The 25,701-nt window shown below is 54.5% G+C and overlaps 8 protein-coding genes across 8 annotated transcripts; 5 read left to right on the forward strand and 3 right to left on the reverse strand.

The window, feature by feature from the left end:
• Window positions 1-72: 72 nt before the first annotated feature.
• J4E78_009438 (uncharacterized protein) lies at window positions 73-5,484 on the forward strand (the record flags this gene model as incomplete). The annotated part of the gene is made up of 3 exons (XM_049370028.1): window positions 73-371; window positions 421-4,059; window positions 4,107-5,484. 3 exons carry the CDS (start codon window positions 73-75, stop codon window positions 5,482-5,484), a joined length of 5,316 nt encoding a protein of 1,771 aa, XP_049218337.1.
• A 510-nt stretch (window positions 5,485-5,994) lies between these two features.
• END3 (endocytosis defective- protein) lies at window positions 5,995-7,259 on the forward strand (the record flags this gene model as incomplete). The annotated part of the gene is made up of 2 exons (XM_049370029.1): window positions 5,995-6,234; window positions 6,291-7,259. 2 exons carry the CDS (start codon window positions 5,995-5,997, stop codon window positions 7,257-7,259), a joined length of 1,209 nt encoding a protein of 402 aa, XP_049218338.1.
• A 280-nt stretch (window positions 7,260-7,539) lies between these two features.
• J4E78_009440 (uncharacterized protein) lies at window positions 7,540-8,313 on the reverse strand (the record flags this gene model as incomplete). The annotated part of the gene is made up of 1 exon (XM_049370030.1): window positions 7,540-8,313. The coding sequence occupies one exon, from the start codon at window positions 8,311-8,313 to the stop codon at window positions 7,540-7,542; it is 774 nt and encodes a 257-aa protein (XP_049218339.1).
• An 808-nt stretch (window positions 8,314-9,121) lies between these two features.
• J4E78_009441 (uncharacterized protein) lies at window positions 9,122-9,958 on the forward strand (the record flags this gene model as incomplete). Its single annotated transcript, XM_049370031.1, has 1 exon — window positions 9,122-9,958. One exon carries the CDS (start codon window positions 9,122-9,124, stop codon window positions 9,956-9,958), a length of 837 nt encoding a protein of 278 aa, XP_049218340.1.
• A 664-nt stretch (window positions 9,959-10,622) lies between these two features.
• On the reverse strand, window positions 10,623-13,295 carry J4E78_009442 (uncharacterized protein; the record flags this gene model as incomplete). The annotated part of the gene is made up of 3 exons (XM_049370032.1): window positions 10,623-12,927; window positions 12,979-13,145; window positions 13,194-13,295. 3 exons carry the CDS (start codon window positions 13,293-13,295, stop codon window positions 10,623-10,625), a joined length of 2,574 nt encoding a protein of 857 aa, XP_049218341.1.
• Window positions 13,296-16,055: 2,760 nt separating this feature from the next.
• On the forward strand, window positions 16,056-19,763 carry J4E78_009443 (uncharacterized protein; the record flags this gene model as incomplete). Its single annotated transcript, XM_049370033.1, has 3 exons — window positions 16,056-16,074; window positions 16,122-16,166; window positions 16,222-19,763. 3 exons carry the CDS (start codon window positions 16,056-16,058, stop codon window positions 19,761-19,763), a joined length of 3,606 nt encoding a protein of 1,201 aa, XP_049218342.1.
• A 956-nt stretch (window positions 19,764-20,719) lies between these two features.
• On the forward strand, window positions 20,720-22,173 carry J4E78_009444 (uncharacterized protein; the record flags this gene model as incomplete). The annotated part of the gene is made up of 2 exons (XM_049370034.1): window positions 20,720-20,894; window positions 20,948-22,173. The coding sequence occupies 2 exons, from the start codon at window positions 20,720-20,722 to the stop codon at window positions 22,171-22,173; spliced, it is 1,401 nt and encodes a 466-aa protein (XP_049218343.1).
• A 749-nt stretch (window positions 22,174-22,922) lies between these two features.
• Window positions 22,923-25,268, reverse strand: J4E78_009445 (uncharacterized protein; the record flags this gene model as incomplete). Its single annotated transcript, XM_049370035.1, has 1 exon — window positions 22,923-25,268. The coding sequence occupies one exon, from the start codon at window positions 25,266-25,268 to the stop codon at window positions 22,923-22,925; it is 2,346 nt and encodes a 781-aa protein (XP_049218344.1).
• Window positions 25,269-25,701: the final 433 nt, after the last annotated feature.

The following is a 25,701-nucleotide window of genomic DNA, read 5'->3' on the forward strand; positions in this document are numbered from 1 at the left end:
CCCTCCACCTACCCTCGCTATAGTAACGGTACTCGCATCCACGGAAGGGGCGACCCGCCTCAGCCCGCAACCATGAGTTTCGTCAACAACTCCCGCATGTCCGTCTACTCGACGGCATCCGCCTCGGCATCGCGCCCAGGCAATTCGCCCTCGCAGACATCCACCACGACGCTGCTCAACACGCTCAATTCCGCCTACAAGAACGGCCGCTCGTACAACCTCGAGGCCAGCACCAGTCTGGTCGTCAACACATGGGTCAATGCCAAGAGCATCATCGACGACCGCATTGGTGGCACCGTCGACCTCGAGCTGGGGCGAAAGGCATGGGAACATGCCCGCCGGAGAGCTGAGGACGGCTGCATAGTCCTTGCGTATGTTTCCAACTTCCCTGCGTCCACCATCATCTACTGACCCGCGCAGTTCGCTGCACGACTCGAGCCCCTCGCTCTTCTCGCCCTTTGTCTCCAGCCTGCCTCTGTCCCTCCCGGGCAACTTCTATACTGCACTCGAAGCCCTCAAGGCATTCACACACTGCGTAACTCCGGAGAACCCCTCCACCCCCCGCTACTCGGCCCTGGCTGCCGTCTTCACCATCAACCTTGCTGGCGGTGTCGTCGGAGCTGAGATCAAGTTGTCCACCTCTGGCCTGGACGTCCAGCAGGGCTTGCTCCAAGTACCTGGCAAGACTGGCACACGCGCTTTCGATGTCTTCTACTACCTCAACTCGAGCTCAGCTTCCCGGCAGGAGAGGGAATACTTGGACATCCAGTCCCTTGACCACTACGCCCTTCTCCGACGATCCGGAACATACGATCCTCCCAGTTACCTCCCCGATGCTGACGATGCCGCCGCTGCCGAAGACTTCCGCGCCAACCTCAAGGCGATTGGCATCAAGGGCCAAAAGCTGACCAGGCTTATTAGTTGTCTGACTGGACTTTTGAAGCTTGGCAACACACTCGACTACTTCATGGACGAAGAATCTCTTGCTTCAGTTTGCGAGGACGTAGAGAACCTCATGGACCTGCCTGAAGACACTCTCCGCCAGAAGCTCGGCTCCAACGAGCGCGAGGTCGCCATCGGTGGCATCTACGAAGCCATCGTCGACTTTGTTGTCTCTCACGCCAACAACTCGATCAAGGAGGACATCCAGCGCGCCAAGTCTGGCTATGCCATGGACGATAGTGAAGGCAGCGGCATGATGACGCCCAACGAATCAGAGGATGGAGACATTGTCAACATTACTGTTGTCGAAATCCCCAGCCGTACTCTCGGAAAAGCGATTGCTCTGCGTACTGTCTTCGACGACAGCGAGGGCATCAACGCCGAGATGCGCGATGATGGTGTTCAGGTGCCGCCTGTCAGCAATTCTGTCCTCGAGGGCATGCGCGAGGCCATGCAGAGCTGCGCAGCAGACCTCGGCATCAACGGAGCCGCTCTCCGCGAGAAGGAAGCTGATCTAGAAAAGCGCGAGGCTGTGTTGGAAAAGCTCTCTCTTGAGATCCCCGATGAGGACAACTTTGTGAAGAAGGTCCTGAACCCGGTACCCAGCAGCGGCATCGTCCTGGGCAAATATGGCCGTTTCGACCTGCCCATGACAGTCGCCAGTAGCAGAGTCTGGTTCCAACTGGCAATCCACCCCACCGATGTCATCCCCACCTCGCTGAACCAGGACCTCAATTCCACCTGGCAGGCTGGCGTAGTCTCTCGACAACTTCGCGAGTGGCGACTGCCCGAGTGGGCCAACCGTCGTAACCGCAACCTCGACTTCACTGCCGATTTCGATCACCATGAATTCTACGACCGATACGCTCCGTTGGGCTGCATGGACGGTCAAGAAGGCATCCAAAACTGGACCTTGCAGCGTGGCTGGAGTAACGGCGAAGTCATGGTCGGCAAAGAACGTGTATGGGTCAAAGAGGGCACATGGTGGGAGGCAGAGTCGCAGCTCGACCTGAAGACGCATGAGATGGGTGGTTCTCCGAATATGATAGGTGGCATGATGGGAGCTGGTGGCATGGATAACGGATACTCCACCCCGCTCCCGCCTACAGCAAGTGCATTCTTCCCACCTCTTCCGGATATGTCTGCGGCCCCTCAGAACCCTTTCCAGAGTTCCACAAGCCTGGCCGTGCCAGGTGCAGCAGATGCAAAATCAATCGCCCCTACCACGCGTACCCTCCCCACAGCGGGACCCGGTGATTACGGTCTAGGAGGCAAAGGCGACGAGAACAAGGGTGTCAGTTACTACGACATGGAGTCTGGTGGCAACGCCGTCGTCACGGAAACCCCGCTCACTGGTACTCGTAGGATGTGGGTTGGCTTCGTTTGGGCCCTCACGTTCTGGATTCCTTCACCGCTCCTCAAGTGGATTGGCCGTATGAAGCGACCTGACGTTCGCATGGCATGGCGAGAGAAGTTCGTCTTGGTCCTACTCATCGTGTTGCTCAACGCCGCCATCGTCTTCTACATCGTCGCTTTCGGTAAACTCTTGTGCCCAAACAAGGACAAGGTCTGGAATCAGAAAGAAGTGTCACAGCATCAAGGCGAGGACGACTACTTTGTCAGCCATCGTGGTGTCGTATACGACTTAACCTCCTTCTGGAAAAAGCAGCACAGTGACTCTAACACCGAGGCTACCCGGGATCGAATGATGGAAATGGCTGGTGCCAACATGGACCCATACGTCGTTCCTCCGCTATACATCGCTTGCCCCAATCTGATCAAAGACACGCCTCAAAACCGGGTGTTGCAGCTCACACTAAACCAATCCACCGCTGAGAATCTCAACGCAATCGCTGTCCACGGATCTGGCTCAAGGACAAACATGCCAGACAGCGCCGCTCTGAAGAGCGAGACCTGGTACCCTGACGTCTTCCTCCCCGCTATGAAGGAATTCAAAAAGGGACCCCTCGTCTGGGAAGAGAAGACGATCAAAGATGAAGGTGAAGATCTGAATCACATGTGGTTCAGGCTTGACAACAGGGTTTACGACTTGACTGACTACTTCGCCACGATCGACTACATGCGGGACCAGGACCAATACAACTTCCTCGATGCTAAGCTGATTGACATGGTAAAGAGCAACGCCGGTTCCAACCTCAAGGAGGACTTCAGCAACAACCTCAACAATAATGCGCAACAATTCAACAAGCAATGTCTTGACAACTTGTTCTACGTTGGCGAAGTCGACTTCCGTAAGACAGCCAAGTGCCAGGTCAACGACTATATCCTACTCGCTGTCACGATCATCCTCTGCTCGGTTATTGTCATCAAGTTCTTGGCTGCACTCCAACTAGGCTCTCGCAAACGCCCGGCAAACCAAGATAAGTTTGTCATCTGTCAGGTGCCAGCCTATACTGAGGGTGAGGATTCGATCCGAAAGAGTTTGGACTCTTTGACTGCCCTCTCATACGACAATAAGCGAAAACTCATCTGTGTCATTTGCGACGGAATGATTGTTGGTGGTGGTAACGATCGTCCTACGCCCAAGATTGTACTCGACATCCTCGGTGTTGACCCCAAGGTCGACCCTCCTGCCCTTCCATTCTGGTCGGTCGGCGAGGGAAGCCAGCAGCTCAACTACGGAAAGGTCTATTCTGGTCTGTACGAATTCGAAGGCAATGTTGTACCATACCTTGTCGTCGTCAAGATGGGTAAGGAGTCGGAACAGCACAAGTCTAAGCCAGGTAACCGAGGAAAGCGCGACTCCCAAATTCTGCTCATGAGCTTCCTCAACCGCGTCCACCACCGCTCGGCCATGAACCCCTTGGAGCTGGAAATGTTTCACCAGGTCAACAACATCATTGGTGTTGACCCGGAACTATACGAGTATTTGCTCATGATCGACGCCGACACCATGGTCAAGCCCGATGCTCTTAACCGTCTCGTAGCAGCGTGTGCCCACGACTCGAAGATTGCCGGTATCTGCGGTGAGACGAGCTTGGAAAACGAAGACAGGTCATGGTGGACTATGATCCAGGTCTACGAGTACTACATTTCGCATCATCTGTCCAAGGCCTTTGAGAGTTTGTTCGGCAGTGTTACCTGTTTGCCCGGATGGTAAGTACCCAACCCTACCTGCATTATATGGTGCTAATTCGTACTAGTTTCACCATGTACCGCCTACGCACAGCCGACAAGGGCAAGCCTCTCATCATCTCGGACAAGATTATCAAGGACTACGCCGACTGTGTTGTTGACACTCTGCACAAGAAGAATCTCCTCTCGCTCGGTGAGGATCGTTACCTGACGACTCTGATGACGAAGCATTTCCCAGCCATGTCGTACAAGTTCATTCCCGATGCGTACGCTCTCACAGCCGCCCCCGACACGTGGAGCATTCTGCTCTCTCAGAGACGTCGATGGATCAACTCAACCATCCACAACTTGGCTGAACTCGTCTTCCTGAAGGATCTCTGTGGTTTCTGTTGTTTCTCGATGCGATTCGTCGTTTTCATCGATCTCTTCGGTACTCTCGTCCTGCCATCCATCTGCGCATACCTGGTATACCTCGTCTACACCGTCTCGACTGGCAAAGGTCAATTCCCCATGTTCTCCATCATCATGTTGGCGGCAGTGTACGGTCTTCAGGCGTTCATCTTCATCATCAAGCGACAATGGCAGCATGTGGGATGGATGATCATCTACCTCCTGGCCTTCCCCATCTACTCACTCGCACTTCCGATGTATTCTTTCTGGTACATGGACGACTTCTCGTGGGGTAACACGCGTGTCGTCATCGGCGAGCAAGGCACGAAGCAGGTTCTCACCACAGATGATGAGGGCTTTGACCCCAAGTCGATTCCTATGATGCGCTGGGACGAGTACGCCGAGCGCAATGAGCTTCCCGGTCGTCGCGGTCTCCCAGGCATGGCCACTGAGAAGGGTGGCTTCAATGCGTACGAAGACGAAGCATACGAGATGAACGACATGCAATCCGTCTACTCGTCTGTCAAGCCTGCCTCGACCGTCATGTCCAACATGCAGCACATTTCGCACATGCCGCCGCAATCGCCTGGGCCATACCAAGGTATGCAAACCCGTCAATCGACATACTCGAACATGTCGCGGTACCAAGACAACCCACACCAAAGTCGCGTCATGTCGATGAGCAACATGAGTGACATGTACAATGGCAACAACACTTCACCGTACGGTCAACGCCAGAGCATGGGTGGCTTCCAGAGCTCAGATAACCTGATGGCCTCGTCCACACCACCGATCCGTGGACGCAGCCCTCTCAGCTATGGCGCCAGCATGTCACGGCCTGGCAGCACAACCAACTTCCAGAGCATGATGAACGGCCCAACCGATGGCCAAATCATCGAGACGGTTCAAGCCTGCCTCAAGGACGCGGACCTGGACAAGGTCACGCGCAAGCAAATCATCGCACTTGCGGAGCAAAGACTGCAGATGCAGCTCACTGGCGAGAGGAAGATCTTCCTCACGCAAGCCATCGACCACGAGCTTGCCAACATGATGTAAGAAGGAGAAGAAGATTGAGAATTGATTGCATTTAGCGATGTTGTTTGTACATGTCTGCACGGCAGTAACGCCATTTTCGTCTTTCCTTTGGAAGAAAACATGTATTCTTTTGCATCTGGCGCACGATTAAATGGGAAAACTCGGGTGTTCTGGGAATCTGGGTTGTACTTACATCGCTCTTTTGAAGTGGTGGTAATACGGAGTTGTTGCATATATTTAGCTGAATTGAAGATCATAACATGAAGCTTGTTCTTTTGCCTGCAGTGATCTTGAAGGAATTGGGTTATTAACATGTAGCTCAGCGAAGAATGCATTCATGTGAGGCATGGGAGTCGCAGGCGGTGGACGACTAGCGTCAGGTAGCTACGTACCCCAGCCCAGCAGGCGCGGCCAGAGCTCCGCCATCCCGACATTCCCCAACCAGCACCCCCGAATCTCACACGGCGTACACAATTGACCCCTTCTTCGCATCTCCGAACCCATAGACTCGACCCAATTCCGACTGCAAATATGGCGCCGAACCGCATCGAGCAAGACGAAATCGAAAAGTACTGGGAGATATTCAGTTCGCTCAGCGGCGGCGGCACCCACCTCGACGGCGCGCAAGCCGCACCTGTGCTCAAGAACTCACATTTGCGCGATGACCAGCTGGAGAGAGTGTGGGATCTGGCCGATGTGGACAATGACGGCAAGCTCGACTTTGAGGAGTTCTGTGTCGCCATGCGCCTGATCTTTGACCTGATCAACGGGGTATGTGTGTCTGCATGGGCGATGAAGGAGAAACAGCATTGACCAACATGCCATAGATATCTATGGACGTACCAAAAGCGCTGCCCGACTGGCTCGTCCCCGAATCGAAAGCCCACCTCGTCCAAGCCGGCCGCGCCCTCTCCGGCTCGCAACCCGCCTACGAAACCGTCGAAGACGACGACGACACGCCCGGTCTGCGCGACGGCTTCGACTGGTACATGTCGCCGTCGGACAAGGCGAAATACGAAGAAATCTACACAGCCAACCGCGACGGCCACGGCAACATAACCTTCGACAGTCTGTCCGGCCTCTTCGACAGCCTAGACAACGTGCCCGACTCAGACGTGCGCTTCGCCTGGAACCTCGTCAACCCCAAAGCGCGAGAAAGCGTCGGCAAAGACGCCGCCCTCGCCTTCCTCCACATCCTCAACCAACGCAGCGAAGGCTTCCGCGTCCCCCGCAGCGTGCCCCCGAGCCTGCGCGCCAGTTTCGAAAAAGCGCACATAGACTACGACATCGAGTCAAACGCAAACTCGCGCTGGGCCGCGACACGTGATGAAAACACCGCTACAGGCCGCAAAGCCAAATTCGGCGACGCATACCTCACGCGCCTGGGCGTCGGCGACCGCGCAGCCAACTATGGCGCGCGCGGCGGCAAAGGCACAGATTTCGGGGGCCGCACAACAGAAGACTGGGAGGAAGTGCGCTTGAAAAAGCAGCTGCGCGAGCTGGAGCAGAAGATTGCGGATGTGGAGAAGGAAGCGGAGAATCGGCGGCATGGACGCAGTAAGGATAGTAAGCCGGCGCTTGTGAAGCGTGAACTGGAGCTTCTGCTTGATTATAAGAGGAATGTGCTCAAGGAGTTGGATAATGATGAGGGGGGTGCGGTGAAGGGGCTGGGCGGCATTAGAGAGGAGATTGAGACGGTGAGGGAACAGGTTGAGGGGTTGCAGGGGCATTTGGAGAGTAGGAAGGGGGTGTTGGAGGAGTTGAGGAGGCAGATTGATGATGAGAAGGCGGGGTAGGGTGGTTGGTGGGAGATGGGGGGAGTGAGGGTGTATATAGATATTTGGGTATTGTTAGAGCTGGGTAATCAGCAATGAGATTTTGGAACATGATGTTGAAGCTCTTTGAATACTGTAAAGTGCCATCATGACGCGGCAACATCTAGTTCCTCAAGACGCAACAAACCAGTCATGCCATGATATTGACTCCTACCAAAAGGCCATGCAACCATCCGCACTATCCTCTGACATCAACTACATAGAAGTCAATCTCCATCCTCCCTTCTCCCCACGCGCCATCTCACTCCTCCTTCTTATGCGCCTTGGCAAACAACTCCGGATGATCAATCGCATACTGCGCGCCCGCCGCCCAATGATACAACTTCGCCGCAATAACATACCCCTCCTTCGCAAACTCCTCCAACCTGCCATACAACTCGCTAATCGGAATATTCACCCTCTGAATATCCTCCCCCTCATCAAGATGCTGCTCCGGCTCCGGGTCCCCCTCCTTCAAATGGATTTCCACCATGCACAAACACAGATTCGCACTCGTCATCCCCGGATCCGCTGCTACGGGTGGTGAAGTGGAGATGACTTTTCCTGTGTAGCCTGTTTCCTCGTAGAGTTCGCGGACGGCGGCTTCCTGCGGGGTTTCGGAGGCGTCGATTAGACCAGCGGGCCATTCTACTGTGAAGCTGTTGACTGGGGGCCGGAATTGGATTACGACGATTGTGGAGGGGGGCTTGGTGGGGTGGTAGATTATGTTGCCCATTGCGACGGCGTCGACGCCGGCGGTGCCGGTTGTTTTCCTCGAGGCGATTTCCCAGATGCGTTCTTTGCCTTTGGCGTCGATGTAGGTGGCTTTTTGTAGTTTTACCCATTTGGCTTCTGAGGAGGAGAGGTCGACGAGAGAAGTCACTTTGGGGGTGCCGGTTGAGGAGGCCATTGTGACGGCGTTTACGCGGTCGACGAGCGGTGAGGCGGGGTTGGAAGGTGTGTTGTGGAATGCTCTTTTGGGAATGAGGGTGGTTGGGGGGCGTGATATTGTTCGTCTTGTGAGGGTTGTGAACATTGGCCTGGTTGCGATGTCGGGGATTTGGACGTTGGGGTGCCGATGACGTTATCTAGGTGGAGGAAATGAGGTACCACGAGATGTCTGTTGGAGAAGAAACCACGACCGCACAAGAAATTGTACGTTTCGAATGAAGTAACCTAAATTTTAGTTTGAGATGCTGTATGAAATCGCTATGCCTTCTGATGCCAGTTCAAGTAACAATTGAGAGACCCCACTCTGTCTAGCGTCAGGAACGGCATTTCACGTAACGTCATCCAAAATGGATCCAAGCCACCGATAAGCATCACTTGTCAAGACTGTCGTTAACCCCGAGTCTATCTTCCGCTGTGATCAGGTTCTAATTCGTCCTGTTTACTCGTCCATCTCTGTTCTGTAGCACGTTGCGCTGATTTTAGACGTCAATTCTCCAATTTCCATCATGGCCTCATTGCGCATTTTCTCTCGAACAACCCCCCAAGCCAAATCAATCACATCAAACCCAAGACATTTCTCCTCAAGTATACCAAGACATGCGGACTTCACGCACGCCGTCATAGGCGGCGGCGTAATAGGCCTAGCCATAGCCCGCAAACTCCAACAACGCGACTCGGCCTCCACAGTCCTAATAGAAAAACACGGCCACGTCGGCACAGAAACAAGTTCACGAAACAGCGAAGTCATACACGCAGGCCTCTACTACGGACCCACATCCCTCAAAACCAAACTCTGCCTCCGAGGAAAAGACATGCTATACTCACTATGCAAACAACACAACATCCCTTACCGCAACACCGGAAAATGGATCGTCGCCCAAGACGCCGCACAAATGGACGCCCTCCAAAAAGTCCACGACTTCGCCAAAAGCATAAACGTGCCCATCCATTTCCTCAGCAAACAAGAAGCCCACCGCCGCGAACCAGATGTGCGGGCTGAAGCCGGCGTCTTGGAAAGCCCCAGCACCGGCATCGTAGATTCGCACAGCCTGATGCAATACCTGCAAGGCTCCTTCGAAAACGGCGGCGGCATCTGCGCCTTCAAATCCACAGTTACACACATCCGCCCCATCGATTCCGGACGCTCGGGATGGGAAATCACGACGACGGGAGCGGATGGTGAGGAAAGCAGTATAACAGCCGACACGTTGGTAAACTCCGCGGGTCTCTTCGCCGTCGATATCCAGAATATGATTTTGCCTAAAGAACGGCACAGGAAAGCCTTTTACGCAAAAGGGTCTTATTTCAGCTACGCTGTCTCGCGGCCTAAACCCTCCACGCTCGTCTACCCGGCTCCCGTACCAGGCCACGGCGGATTGGGAACGCATCTCACGCTCGACATGGCGGGGCGAATCCGCTTCGGACCAGATGTCGAATGGACAGATTCCCCGACAGACTACTCCCCCAACACCAAAAACATGAAGCAGGCTATCGATGATATCCAGACGTATTTGCCAGGCGTGGATCGAGACGCTATTCAACCGGATTACGTGGGTATACGACCTAAATTGGGGAAGTTGGCGGCGACGAGCGGGAAGGACTTTCAGGATTTTGTGATTCAGAAGGAGGAGGGGTATGAGGGGTTTGTGAATTTGTTGGCCATGGAGAGTCCTGGGTTGACTAGTAGTTTGGCGGTTGCGGAGGAGGTGGAGGGGTTGTTGTATCGGTAGGGGGGAGGGGTGGGGAAGTGGGTGATGCGATGACACGAGCGATGCATGGTATTGGGATGATGTGGGAAGATTGGTCAATTACTGGTATGCTTTCAACTAGTAACGCATGGGTTATCCTGACCTTGTACGCGATATCAGCAATATAGTTGGTTTCTCACTAAGCGGTCAAATGTGTAAGCCAATATCAACCCGAAACCTTCTATTGCAAATCAACAATAACATCACATTGCAAGTAAGATCAATTGTGGCAGTAAAGACCATTTCATTCAACGTCCCAGACAACGACGTTACTTCTAGACATTAAGCAAGAAAAAGGGTGATGTGTATATGATCCATCACATAGCTCCTACAACATATATACCCCAAGCGAACCAAGTCATGATCCCGTAGTTTTTATATCCAAAAGCCACACACACCCCGCCCGTCATGTAATGATGTGATAATATATGTACAAGTAAGGAAATGAGTTTTTCGCGAGAGAGAAAAAAGAGTTCACTCGCGGTGTTGTTGCGGTGCTGCTCGCTGAAAACGCCGGGGACATCCAATGCGCACACAAGTAGTTTGATGATAAAAGAAAAGGTTAATGCTGGTATGTCGTTTGATGCACCGTCTAGGCGGAAGATGGAAGAAAGATCAAGATGCTAGATCATGCGGAAAGAGGCGTTTACTTGCGGGGCTGCTTGCTGAGGCGCTTCCGCTTCTTGGAGTCGCTTGAGTCGCTGCGTCCGTGGTTGGACGCGGGCATCGTAGGTTGGCCTAGCGGCGCAGGTGATACGTCACGCATCAGGCTGCTTTGCTGTGGGGCTTGTAGCTCGTAATCCTCACCAGGTGCGGTGTGAACGTATTGCTGAGCAAGAGGGCTGCGTCCCTGGCGCTGGTCTGAGCTGTTGGTCCTGCTGTAGGACGGCTTGGGCGACTCGAGACCATGGCCCTTCTGCTCGTTGGACAGCGGCGATGTGCGGGCTGGGGCGTGGGCAAGGTCGCTGTTGGTACGCATCTGAGCGGGTCGTTGCGGGCCCTTGGACTGGTATACAGAGTCGTCGTCGATGGAGTCAACAGATTCACTGTACATGCCCTTGCTAGCACCCTGGCCGACCTCGTAGGGTCCTCCTCGTGGCTCTTCGTAGAATGCTCCTCCGGCGGGCTTTTGTGTTTGCTGAGTCTTGTGGTAGATACGCGCATCCTCGGGGTCCATGAAACTCTCGACACGGCGGGGCATGTAGATGGAGTTGGCGGCGGAGGTCTCTTGCGAAGCGAAGGAGTCCATGGAAGAACGGGGGTGGAGAGGCACGTGAGGGACGTTGGGGTTGCGGGGCATTGTGTTGGGAAGCGTGAGACCAGAGTCGTTGCCTTGTTGGTACCATCCGTTGGGCAGGCGTTCTGCGGCGGCAAAGCGTCCGTCGATGTTGTCGCCGGGCTGAAGGGGGATAGCGGCTGGGCGGTGCTTCTGCGCCTCGGCAGCAGCCTTGAAAGTCTCAGGAACAACGTTCAGATCGTCACCAGTAGCCTCGGCGGCCTCGATGGCCTCCTGGGGAGTGGTCTTGGTGTCGGCGCTACCAGCATCGGCACGAGGTCCACCCCATGTACGCTGACCGGCAGTGAAGATACCGTAAACCATGTAGACCCAGTTGAAGAAGGGGTTGACGATGAACATGAGGGGGTACAGCATAATCTTGTAGCGACCGAGCTTGGCGCCAAAGTACAACATGAGAAGCCAGTTGAGCCCCAGAGAGATGGCGATGAAACCAACGGGAAGGTTGGCAACCTTTTGCGAGGTAGTGATCAAAGAGATACACAGGATGAAGAAGAGAAGGGCGGTGGTTCGGATGGTGTTCTGCATGAAGCGGACGATGAGGAGGATCGGGTAGCGCTTCCAAAGACGGATATCAGTCAACATGCAAACTTCGTTGGTGATAAAACCCAAGAACCAGCGGCGACGTTGCTTGAGCAGAGACTGGTAGGTTTGCACAGCTTCGGTCTTGCAGAATGCTCCGGTGTTCATCTGGATCTGGTAACGTTCCTTGGCGCCAATCATGAACAAGTGAGTGAGCCAACGGTCCTCACCAAGATGGCACTTGCCGTAGTCGAAGAGGTCGTCGCATTGCTCGGCCTTGTCAGCGAAGTAGTACTTGGCCATCCTGCGGAAAGCGGAGAATCGAAGCATAGTAAGGGCACCGGGCAAGCAAGTGACGGCACCGCAGCCGGACTCGACTGAACGCTCGAAGAGTTGACCGTGAACGTATTCCATGTCCTGAAGAAGGGTGATGAGCGAGTTCTTCTCGGTTGTGGAGGTAATGACACCAGTCTGAGCCAACATGTTCTTCTTGCTGCCGGGCTTGAGTTCCATCTCGTACATGAAGTTCTGAATGCAGGTCTTGTCGAGAATGCAGTCGGAGTCGATGAAGAGGACGAAGAGGTTATCGTTGCGCTTGAGGTACTCGGAGTAGATCTTGTCGATGAGCTTGAAGGTCCTCTTCTGGCAGTGACGCTTACCACCGTGGGGGAAGCGGGAGATGGTAATGCGGCAGCTACGGTAGATGACATCGATGGACTTGGGGTAGGTGTCGAGCGTGAGCGGGACACCGAGTTTCTCAATGGTGTTGAGGTAGAGCTCGTCCTCCTGGTCTCCGTCAAAGGAGAGGAAGATGTGCAGGCAGGAGGGCGGGTATTCGCAGTCGACCAGGGAGTCGCAAGTTCGGAGAAGAATCTCGGGAATCTCCTTGTAGCAGGGCATGATGATGACGACCTTGGGGGCGGATGCCTCGTCGAGGACGGATTTAATCCTGCGGCTGCGGCCAACGGAGTGGGTGACGAGCTGGTAGACACAGAACAACCACGGGACGGTCAAGAGACCGGCAAACGACCAGAAGGCGAACCACTGGAGGAAGCCAACCATCTCCTGGGGGAAGTACTTGGTAACTTGCGACGGGAGGGGGAGGGTTACGACCATGATAGGCAAGAAGATGGCACTGTTTCTGTTAGAGTTGGGTCGCATGTTGGAGCGGAGTTCAAATGCTTACCGGAGAGCGAAGAAGAGGATACCGAAGAAGATGGACAGAATGCGGACACTGATCGTCTCAGCCTTCTGGAAGACCTTGACAATGCAGTACAGGAAAGCAGCGACCCAGAGGAACCACTCAAGCAGGGCAGCCAACATGAGACCACCGATGATGGCAACGTAGGCAATCTACTGCAGTCAGTTTCTGTAGCCAAAGTCGGCAATCGCTGTACTTACATCCTTAGCTGGCCAAGGGTCGTCAATGTCTGGGGTAGAGTGGTCGATTTCGCGGGCAAAGACCGCGCGGGCGGCGAGGCCCATCATGTCTTGCCAAACCATGGCGGAGTATTAAGTATGTATATTCGTTGTTGTCGTTAAGCGGATAGCGAGCGATGCTGTCTGGGTTTCGGACAGCCGTCGACCCTATATGTAAGGCGACCAAATTGGTGACGCAGACGCGGTGAGTTGGAGAAGCACGGCCCGTCGCTGAGGTATGGGAGGGGCCCTGAGTAACAAAGGCTCGTAACCCAACAGTGGCACGGGGCTAGACAATTGACGTAGAGGCGAATTGCTGATCCAGGACTGTCGCAGAGCTGAGAAAACTACTAGGATACAGGTATTGGTGTTTGGCGGTAGTAGTTGTAGTGGTGTAAGCGGATGGTAAGTCTTCGCGGCCCAATAAACGAGTGTAAGGGTGGGAAGGACAAGAAGGGCTTAGACCAAGGTCATTAACAAGATACCGCTCGCAAGGGCAGTCCGGAGTCGTATGGGAGGAGCGCCTTGAGGAGGAAGGAAGTCTCTACGAGGGGATCGAGCTGGTTTACAAGCACGAAAAGCGGGCGCGCTCGGTCCACATAGCCTTCACCCGAAGAGTGCTGGATCCTCTGGGCAGCAGTCGAGATGCACGATCGTCACAGGGGCACTCCAACTAGATTTGGCAAGCTGCCCGCGCTTGGAGCTCGAAAACGAGTTGCGTGCAGGCCTACGCCTGGTCTCAGTGGCCCCGACCCGTGCCAAACCACGCGCCGGCGGCCCTATGCCTGCAGCCTCGCAGTTATTTTGGGCGCCCCCATGCGCCGTCTACCGTTAGCTGTCTGAAGCTTGCAGGCAAAGTGTTCCTCTCTGTTTCGCATCCTCATCACACACAGAGGCACATCCTACCTGTTTGGGGCCGTGTGTTTGGGGCCCTCGAGAGCCGTGGTCTACACGCTGGGCATGCAGTGGTGTAGTAATTTTGTAGTCATGGTAGCTTCTACCTCATTCCGCCGGTCGTGTCCATCGTCGCATGAGGTGGCATCGTCGCTCTTGGAAATTCGCCTGCAATGCACCGCTGCTGGTCGCCTTCTATTGCCAAGAGATCCTCCAGCTTCGCGTGGATTCCGGGCGTTCAGGGGTCGGCATCGCTCGCTGTTCTAAAGCCATCTCCGACCAATTATGGCACCACGCGCCTCATGCCGTCTCGTAATCCCCAGCGGCGGCCCCAGAGCCTCGCGGTAGAGGCTGTCTGTCACACTGTGCTATGGCTGGTAGCTGTCGTAAAAGAAAGCCATGTCGCCGTATCCCTATTCCCATGCCCTATCCGACGCTACGCCGAGTCGCTGCACCCTCTCCTCCCGCATCTCGTTGAGTCGCGAGCGCTAGGGAAATACCTGATGAAAAATACGAGGGCTGTGGATATGCCAGGCCGACCCGCTGCAAAAAGCACGAAACGGCGACGGCGGCCCCAACATGCATGGAGACTGACAGAGGAAACCTGTGCCGCTTCCGCTCGTACCGGTAATGATGAATTTTTCCATGTTCCACAGCGTGGTGGACCGCCCGCTCGTCATAACGCATATAGCAACATCGACGTTGCAGCACGGGGACCTGTCTTTGCCCTGATTCCCGAATAGATCTCGCCTACCCACATTGGCAGAGGCTGAGGGCGGCTCGCAATCGATAAAGTCGCGCGCACCGGCGACCCGTAGTTTCGGATCCTGCTTTTCCTGCCCCGAGCGATGACAAGGCGCTGATCGCACTCGCTACGACGCTCATCAATCTTGTTTGCTGCCGGCCCAACGGTGGCAGATCGCCAGTGCGCTCAACCTGCATGCACAGCATTGTTGACTGTTTACACCGACTCCAACGTGCAGCGTGTTCGGCCTTCCTTCTGGAATGGCCAGGATCTCGCCCTCGTATAGTATACATCTTACACGTCCGTGTCACTCATGAATCGCTGCTGTTGAGATGAGTGCGCTTGCCGTCAACCGCAATAGCGCCGCGGCATATGGTCTCTACGAATTTGGTCATGGACCCCTGAGCTACACTCTGAACTCTACAATATTCGACTCTCTAGTCTATATCACAGCCAGTCAAGGGTGGAAGAATGCGCCATGTGGCGGCCCTCAGGGGTGAATTGTTAGAGTTTGAGGCTAGGTAACCGTTTTCGCTCCCAGCTTCCAGTCCCGCACTGCAAATGCGCCACAGGGCCGAACGTCGGGTAAAGCTCAGAATGGGACGTCTTCGCCTAATACCTAAGTGTGTGTGACATTGAATGTGATATGGGAATCGATAATGTGCATGAGAGTCATTCCTGCCGTACTTAGTGTTGGACCTGACTACATTAGGAAGTCTGCTCGCTTGAACGCTGAGTGATGACTGATCCCCATCGTCGAGCTGTTTCAAGCGCATTTTGAAAAGATGTATTGTGACTGTTCCAGTTTGATGTAGTATTGGATATTCATTCCAGTCATCGCTCGCGTATGAATTAGGTAGTGGTGTCCATTCTCAGCACCCTGGATTGAGTACCCAGGACTGCTTAGTCATGGCTCTCTCATGTGAACCGCGGGACATTTGGTGACGCACGGATACCTGGATACGTGAGCGAACTCGCTGCAGGTACCGCTCACAAATTCACCCGCAACGTCGACCCAAGGCCCCGCGATCGCGACATTGCTACAGTCGCAAACAGCCTCGCTCTCACCCGAGCTTGTCACCGAGCCCGAACCAATGCAAGCCGCGCCTGCGCCTGATATATTTCCCACCTTCCATGTGCGCGTATAACCGATCCGTGCTATCTACCGCCGCCCCTCCACCACTGCGGCAATCGCCTCCTCCACCATGGACAGGCCTCGGAAGCGTACGTGCTCGCCATGTAGTTGACAGAGTCGTACTAATAATGTACAGGCGAATTGCGCGAACTGAATATCCGCGCCTGGGATGGCGAACAAGGTACTTGGTCTTAGAATAGTTGCACCTGCAGCCTGCGTGCTGACGATATGTCCAGACGTCTTCGCCGTGCAAGGCTCCCTCGACTCGTCTATGAAAAAGAACACGGCCTTTATCAAGCGCCTGCGAACCGCCGTAAACGCCGCCGCCCAAGCGCAGTTCCTCCAGGAAATCCGCGCCCTATCTCTCCACAAATACCTTTCCGAGATTATCTCAGCCTGCTACGAGGGCCTGTGCCGGCTCAAGACGCCCGGCGAGATTGCTGCCGGCGTGGAAATTGTCAGCGCTCTCCATCAACGCTTCGGCCCGACCGAGTTCACGGGATACATTGCCTGGTATATTGGGAGGGGCTTAGCGACGCCGGACAAGTCACACCTCAAGACGTTAGCCCCCGAAGTGCGCGAGCGCGAAGAGAAGGAGCGTCTGGCACGTCAGCGCGTCCTCCTACGAGTCGCTACCGAACTTTGGCTTGTGGGTGTTCTGCGCAGTCTGGATGACGTAGCTCGACCTGAAGAGGCGAGCAAGACCAAGGACAATGGCAAGCTCGTCGAGGGCGCCGCAAAGGCAAAGTCCCGCGCGGAGAGCGCCGACGCCGAGCCCTTTCCTCTCGAGGTGCTGAAGGACATGCTGGGCCACGACCGCGAACACGTCAACTTGCCCCTCGTCGTCATCTTCGTCAAAGCCTTCGCCTGGGATATCCTGGGGTCCAAGCCTTCTTCGGCAGAGGGTCGTAAAACAGTCAATGAGGACGGCACTACAACAGCAGAGAAGAATGGAGACACTTCCGGCGCCGAAGACGAGGACCACGACCCGCCCATCATCTCTCCCGACTTGCAACAGCGGTTCAGGAACATCCTCACCCGCTACTTCGAAGACGTCAAGACGCACCTCCTCCGCGATCAGAAACACATTCTCAGTCAGGGTCGGAAGAATGCCGAAGCATACGTCAAGTCGGGCGAGGTCTTCGAGGACCGTCAGAACAACTACGAGAAGCAGATGAAGTCCCAAGAGCGCTTGGTGACAAATGCACAGGTGCTGGCCGACGCGTTGGGTGTGGAAATGCCAGACTTGAAAGAGAAGGACAACTCCGCAAACACCGGTGATGGTGCTATTGGCCTGATCAAGGCGGGCGAATATCTGCGCGGCCAAAGCGACGGCGCTGGCATCTGGGAAGACGAGGATGAGCGCCGTTTCTACGAGAACCTGATCGACCTGAAGGACCGCGTCCCGGGTATTCTGCTAGAGGAAGTCAAGAAGAAGAAGGCAGATGGTGATGACCAGGTGGGGAAGAAAATCGAGGCGAGGGCCGAACCCATCGAAAAGGAGACAGCGGAGACTGCCAATGACGCAAAACCGACTGATGGAGACGACCAATCCACTGCCATCGCGAACAAGTCCGTTGGAGCACAGGTCGACGCCCTTTTGGCGCGCCTGCCGGAACTTGCAACCAAGGACGCCGTCGATCAGACTGCCATGGACTTTTGCTTCCTGAACTCCAAGGCCTCGCGCAACCGTCTGATTAAGGCTGTGCAGGAGATTCCCAAGGGCCGATCCGATCTGCTCCCCCTGTACTCTAGACTCATCGCAACCCTCGGCAAGTACATGCCGGATGTGGCCCAGGGACTGGTATCCTACCTCGATGAAGAGTTCAGAAGCTTGCAGCGTCGAAAGTCCAAAGACTTCCTCGGACAGGTGCGAACGCAGAATGTACGCTACCTTGCAGAGTTGACCAAGTTCGGTGTCGTCCCTGAGCACGTCATCTTCCACTGTCTCAAAGTCAGTCTAGACGACTTCTCACGGATGAACATTGAGATCATCTGCAACCTCTTGGAAAACTGCGGACGCTATCTGCTTCGCAATCCCGAGACGTCTCCTCGTATGCATTCCTTCCTCGAAACTCTCCAGCGAAAGAAGGGCGCTCAGGTCATTGGCCAACAAGAGCGCATGTTGATCGAGAACGCTGTCTACTATGTGAACCCACCAGAACGCGCTGCAATTGAACAGAAAGAGCGGACGCCGATTGAGCTCTTCCTACGCAAGATCATGTACCAGGACCTGACTCGTCGCACGCTGGACAAAACCATCAAGCAGGTACGCAAAATGCATTGGGAGGAAGAGGAAGTGGTCAATCTTCTCCACAAGGTCTTTGCAAAGCCGGGCAAGATCAAGTACAGCAACATCCACTTGCTGGCCGTCATGCTCGGAACAATCCACCGATTTCACCAAGACTTCGCCATCTCCGTCATTGACGACCTTCTCGAGTCCATCACATTCGGGCTAGAGTTGAACGACTTCAAGTTCAACCAACGCCGGATCTCTGAAGTCAAGTATCTCGGTGAACTTTACATCTACCGATTGGTTGACTCGCCTCTTGTTTTCGACACTCTATACAAGCTCCTGAACTACGGGTGGGAGGGTGGCTATGCACGACCTGGGGGATACAATCCGCTGGATCAACCGGACGACTACTTCCGCATTCGTCTCGTCTGCAACCTTCTCGAAACCTGCGGCATGTACTACGACAAAGGTGCAGCGAAGAAGAAGCTTGACTTCTTCCTCACGTATCTGCAGTACTATGTCTGCATCAAGGAGGCACTGCCGATGGACGTGGAGTTCATCGTGCAAGACGCATTCAATCTCGTCAGACCGCAGTGGAAGATCATCACCAACCCAGAGGAAGCTTCACGTGCCTTTGCCGAAGCTGTCAAACAGAACTACCAAACATCGTCAGCCGACAAGCCTGTTGAGCCTGACGAAGACGACCTCTCTGCATCAGACGACGAGATGGATGGCCCCGAAGACGAGGACGTCGTCCTACCTGATGGAGAAGGAGACAAGTCATCTGGCGAAGAAGACGATGACTCCGAGGATGATGAGCCTGTGAAGCAGACATCGTCGGATGAAGAGGAAGAACAGATTGTGGTAACACGGCAAGAAGACGAACGCGACCCAGAAGCCGATGCTGAGTTCGATCGCGAACTTGCTAAGCTCATGTCGGAGAGTGCAGAATCGCGTAAGCATGACCGAAAGCCTGTGTTCGACGTACCGCTACCCATGCGCCGTGCTCGAGAGGTTCCAGTCAATGCTGAAGACGTCGGAAACGAAGTGCCCATTCCGGAGGCTCCAGTTCCTTCGCAGACGATGAAATTCTCCCTGCTCAGCAAGCGTGGCAACAGAACGCAGACCCGATCTATTGACCTCCCTTCAGATTCGACCTTTGCTGTCGCCATGCGTAACAAACAGCAAGCAGACACAGAAGAACGACAGCGAATCAAGAGCCTCGTCCTGAACTACAACGAAGCTCGCGACGATGCTGACGACACGACTGGTGATGCGCCTTTTCATTACACCCTTCAACCTAATACCAACAGAACACGTATTGACTCCCCTCAAGGTCTGGACAAGACTCCGAACCCGTACGCGCAGCCGCGCCTCGACAAAGCTGGTGCAAATCGCAGCAACCAGCGTGCAAGGAAGCTACAGCTGTCAGATGTCAATTGGTATGACTCCCAATCCTCTCTTCGGCAGAGTCGCCCTGGGGCTGGTGCAACGTCTGCTTCAACGCCGAGGCCGCTTCCGGTGTTCGCATCGAAGCGTTGAGACGAAGTGCGAGTCCAGGCTTCTCGTAAGCTTTCCAATGCTTGCAGTCGACATTGATCTTTGGCGTTACTTTCGAAGCGCTTTTCACCATCACGAGGCTAACCGCAAGGCCCTGTGTGGGCGACTGATTGTTTAGGACATGATTCCTGTCTACGATGCTGCAGCTAGCATCCACTATGAACGCCGCAAAAGCTCCCTATGCTTACCATTGCCATTCCTGCAGAGCATGCCATTCGCGGTATGTATCACCTAAGGATAAGCAACCGTTCCGGTATCGAGTCTCCGTGCTCCAAGCGAAGAGAAAGCGTTCGCTAGTGAGAAACATCCTACTTTGCGCAAGAGCGTCCCCGAGGCAGGTGAGTATGCTACGCAGACGTGTGGATATTGCGACATGGCGTTTGCGACAAGCAACGCTTGAGCCGGAGGATGAGCGTCGACGGATTTGCGTCTACCAACGCGTTATCAAATGACATGCGCCGTCTTACGGACGCCATATGAAGGGGAAGGAACGCGATGGCTCTGGGTAGCAGACGTGAGCGTATTACTGGCAGTGTATTGCTTCCCATATCAACATTCGTATTTCAAAATTGAAACTGTCGTTACCTCCGATCTGTGCTTGCTCCATTGAGGTTTGCGGCCTGGCATTCCATCTGCACATTCATTCCCGCTTGTATGCATTGACTCGGCAGTGTGCCGGATTGCCGCGTGCATGCAGCCAGATAGCGAGATAACAGTGAACAAGTGACGACGTCCAAGGCCTAGGCACGCGCTACCAGGGCGGCGCGCTCGCGCTAGTGAAGCGCGTACCTTGCAGAAACATGTACGTCACGAGAAAACAGAAAGTCAAAACCGCGCGCATGCCCCAATTAAATCCCCCCCCAGGTCGCTCGACCTGATTCATATTCCCGACGCGACAATACCTTATAAAGGCTTCTATAGCAAGACTAATGTCTAATATGCTGTCCCTCGCGCTCGCGTTCGCAGGCTCAGCCTCGGCTCTGACCTTGCCGACATTCCTCCAAAGCCAGGGTCAAGCTCAATCACCACTCCAGCCTCTGGACCACTCGCAGAATTACCAGTTCGATCCTCTGCTGCATCTCCCTGGTATCTCGCCATACTTTGACGCAGTCGGTCCGTACCATCCTCCCCATGTCGCGGGAATAGCACATACTAACTCCATCCAGGCTTTGGTCTTGAGCACAAACCTCCCGTCGGCTGCAATGTCACGGCCGCATCGTACATCATCCGCCACGGCGCCATCTACTCCAACGACGACGAATATGAAGAATACATCAAACCCTTCCTGTGGAAGCTCGAGACACACCGCAATGGATGGACCGGCCCACTATCCTTCATGGAAAAGTGGCAGTCCCCAATCTTGGAAGATAGATTAGAGGAACTGACACCCTCCGGCGCTGTCGACGCGGAAGCAGTAGGCAAGCACCTCCTGCAACGCTACCACCACCTCGTGCCCGACACAACGCGCATCCTCGCGGACAAAAAGAGCAGAACCTACGACACAGCCGCCAACTTCGTCAAAGCCTTCCCCCAAGCCTCCGACATCGACATCGTCCGCATAACCGAAAACACAAACGGCAGTATGGAATCCCTCATCCCCCACAAATCCTGCAAGAACTTCTCCAAGAAACCCGGCTCCAAGCAACAAAAGAAAGTCATCGACCTCTACGGCGCATCCGTCGCCCACCGCCTCTCCCCTTACACACCCTTCAAACTGACTCCTAGCGATGTTGTTGGCTTCCAGATGCTGTGCGGCTACGAATCCGCCATCAAGGGCGAGCGCAGCCCCATCTGCGCGCTCTTCACAGACTCGGAGTGGATGGCGTATGAATACGCGTGGGATCTCAAGTACGCGTACATGGTCGGTCCGCTGAACCCGCTGAGTCCTTATCTCGGTTTCCCGTGGTTGCAAGCACAGTCTGAACTCTTTGCGCATATCGAGAAGCACGATACGCCTGGTGACGGCTGGCCGGATAAACAGCGTTTCTTCCTTGGTTTCACACACAGAGAAGTCCCGCCTTTTATCGCTACCGCACTTGGTCTGTTCAACAGTTCCTCAGACGCCGCGGAACAGTTCCCTACTGACCACATTAACTGGACACGCGCGTGGAAGATGAGCGACCTCATCCCTTTCCTGGGTCATGTTGGTATGGAGAAGATGATTTGTGAGAGGGGTGGTGTGCATGGGGATGAGCCGGGCACGTATGTTAGGTTCATTGCGAATTCGGCGCCGAGACCCATTCCGGATTGCCAGGATGGGCCCGGTGCGAGCTGCGAATTTAAGTCGTTTAAGAAACTTATTGGGAAGGGCGCGAAGGCGCATAAGGACTTTCATAAGGTTTGTGATGTGAAGGATTGTAAGGATGCTAGTTGTATGGAAGGGGAGGAGTAGGTTAGTGGTGAGGTGGAGTGTTTTGTAGTTGTACATATACTTAGCGAATGCATCACACAACAGAACGCACCACCTCTCCAACACCAAGATTGAAGCCTCTCGCAGAACACTCTTGCATGTAGCGGTAGTTAAGCAAGTTTTTGTGTACAGGTATCATTTCATATATCCTCTAGCTGGTCAGTGGCACATGCCCAACGCACTACACGACAAATTCACACAGCCAAGAAACCATGCAAGTTCTTGTCCAAAGTTATGGCTACGCTATGCTACTTATACATATACACCAACAAATGCAAAAATGCCATGATGCCGCTCGAAAATCGATATAACCTTCCCCATATGCAAGGAGACGACACATGTAGCTTAAACATGGCCAAGACCCATCCTCCGCTTCTCATGCCCTTGCCCGAAATGCTTTCCTTCCTATGTGTGTTTGTGTTGCCTTCACCGAAACGCTTCCCTTCATGTGTGTATCTGTACAATAGCGACATGTTTGTTTCCTGAAATGTAGTGTACAGCTCGAGTGCCATGTTCCGTAAACGATCGTAGTCGGTCGTATAGCTGCAATGTACGTAGAGGAAGAGGCTCGAAGCGATCTTTTAGGGACGTTCGCGCTCGTGGTGACTCGTCAATCGTAATCGTGATCGTGATCGTACTCGCTGTCGTGAGAGGGCGTCTCGGGTCAACAATCGCTGTTGAGCTTGTGCTTCGGCCAGTCATAACCGGTTTGATCCCATAACTGCTTTGCGTTAGTTGGGTGCTTGTACGATAAGCAAGGCAGGGACATGTACTGTATAGTTAGGGTTCTGGTAAGCCTTCGGATGCTTCTTGATGTATTCTGTAGTCTCGAAGCCCGGGGGATCGCACGTAACCATCTCCTCGCCTTTCTTCTGATACCACCGCACGTAGTCGAATCGCATGGTGGCAGGAAAGACCAGGTTCTTCCAGTCGATCCAGGTCCAGGAGTTACTGATGCCAAGGTTGAGAATGAGTGACAGGGGTTCTTCTGCGATTTGTCGAGCTTGGATGTTGCCGTTGGGTCCTACAGAACGGCCGTCCATGATGAACATGGTCTGGTCACCAACCTTCCAGGAGATGTATGCGTCCTTGCCTTCTCCGGGAGCATATTCGAAAGAGTACCGCTGATACTGCTTGTTGTCGAACCAGTCCCTGTTGAGTATTGTGCTGGCAGAGATGGCCTCTTGGAAGGCACCGCCGGCGTAGGTGTTGAGCCCACTGTAACGAAGGTCTGGGAACGCCGTGAAGTTGTAATTCGGATGGTACCAGATGTCGAAGGGGGCAACCTGGAAGCTCTGTGTTGCTATTGGCAGACCTGCTGGACCTGGGTATCCTGATGTGGCACCCACCTCGATGACGTCAATTTCTGGTGCTCCCCTTCCTCTACCTGGCGATGGGTGGTCTTCACCCGGGCAGGTGCATGAGTTGAGTCGTTGTCCAGGTAGGTGAGATAAGCCGTCAGGACTAGACTGATTAGGCGTGATACCAGCATCGCAAGCTTGGTAGGTGTAGGGCCACAGCCCGTCGGTTGTACTGAGATAGCCTGGGCGGCCGAGGTTGCCCATTGTCCAGGCGCCAGGCCAGAGTCCCTGTACACCGGCTGGTCCTGGTAGCGACACTGAAACTTCGAAGATACCGCCCTTGAAGCACAGCTGGTTCCAACTGTTCAGCATACCGGATCGGAACTTGAGACCATGGTTGAAGAATTCTTCCAGGCGTAGCTGAAGCGTGCCATCTTTGGTAGTGACAGCATCTGGATCATACCATTCAACGTCCTGAGTCGCGCCATACCAGACGTTGGGTGCAAAGAAGTAAGGGTCGTCTCCTTCATAGAACGTGCGGCCATTGTCATTAAACTCATCGCTGAAGACGAGCACATACTCATCGCCAAACTCTCCGGCCCTTGTCTTGACAGCGTCAGGTGTGTCGGGATCGATCAAGCCTGTCCGTATGTTCTCCAGGAGTGGATACTGTTTGTTGTTGACTATAGCCCAGATCTGAGGCCTCCAGGGATTGGGAAACATGCTCAATGGCATACCGTAGGCTGAGTTGTAGTCGATGACGCCTACCGCAGAAAGTACTGGAAGGCCGATGAAAATGAATAACAGTCCTGATATCATGAAGGCTAGGCCAACAGTGGAAACGATGCTGTCTCTTGTAAAGTGATCGCGTATCCTCGGTTTGAACTTGATGTCATCGTCGTCGCGAGGCATGTGCATTTCATCGTCCGCTTCCTCTAAGTCGCAAACCAGTGGCCAGGACAGTATTCCTTTTTCCTCGTACGGTGCCGTTAATCTGTCGTCGATGAAAGACACATTCTTCTTGTCATCGTACAGCTCAATGACGCTATCGTTGAGGCCCGTCACAGACGCATTGGGGGTAAGGAACGGGTTGATTGGTGGTATGCCAGGCGGCGGAGTGGTTGTGCGCGAGCGGGCGTTCAGTCTGGCATAAGACTGCCGTTCTGATAAGGAGGTCCTCCGACTGCGGCTATGGCTACTCGCGGAATCTGAGAAAGGGTTGAAGTAGCGAGTATAGTCGGTTCCCAAGTCTTGTAATGTGAGCGGGGTGCCCGGAGAGCGGGCTCCATGACCTGTCAAGTCTGTTGTACTCCTCGCTTTTGGTGTTCTCAAGTGAGGCCGGGGCGGAATGCGCAAGTGGAGACGGCCTGTCGTGGTGCGCGGCCGATGCTTCGTCGACTGGGTATCATCGCTTGACTGCGGCTCGTGCCCGTCTGAACTTCCATCGCTCGCTGATCTTGAGTTTGCGAGCGGCGAAGGGACGATGGGCGCAAAGGGCAACGGCGAGGATTCGCGCTCTGCCGTTGGCGGGATGCCGAAGTCGAAGCCATGGTCAGAAGCTGGGCTCTGACTGCCGCTCGGCTGGCCAATCAACGGCTCTTCGGCTGCCCCTGCTGGCTCGGATGCTCCTTCTGTGCTGGTGTCGCGGGGAGACGCAGCTTCCCTCTCGACAGTTGAGCTCGACGACGACGATCGCCTGAGCTGCTCATCTCGCTTTTGAGGTGATTCCGAGTACTCGGACGACGTGGACGAGGCGACTCTTCGTATGGACGCCATGGCGATTAGCGACCGATTGGCGTTCGCGCCGGCGTTTTGCCCCACAGCGCGCGCTATGTCGTGCAGCTCACGCCAATTGTGATGCTGCGTGTAGTAGCTTTGTCGACAGAATGCTCAGATATATCTTGAGTTTGAAAAGTGACCGTGGGAAGGAGCTGGAGACGAGGGTCTGCGAACGTGTTGTGCCTGACGTCGCGAGGCAAGGTGCTGGTCGGAGAGCTTTGACGCGGTGGGACGTGGGAGGGTCGGGGTGGATATGGCACCTGTATGTGAGCAACACAGAAAGCGGGGAGGCTCGCAGAAGACAAGAGCTGCGTATGCGAGTGAATAAACTTCCAAAAGGCGCGTAGTAGCGACAGTGAGTAGCGATGTTGGCCTGGCAAGCGCGGTGATTGTTTGAGCGGGAGAACTGGTCTGATAGTAGCATTGATGG

The sequence above is a fragment of the Alternaria triticimaculans genome (assembly GCF_023758025.1).
Source record: "Alternaria triticimaculans strain BMP 0046 chromosome Unknown scaffold_20, whole genome shotgun sequence".
Classification (NCBI taxonomy): Eukaryota; Fungi; Ascomycota; class Dothideomycetes; order Pleosporales; family Pleosporaceae; genus Alternaria; species Alternaria triticimaculans.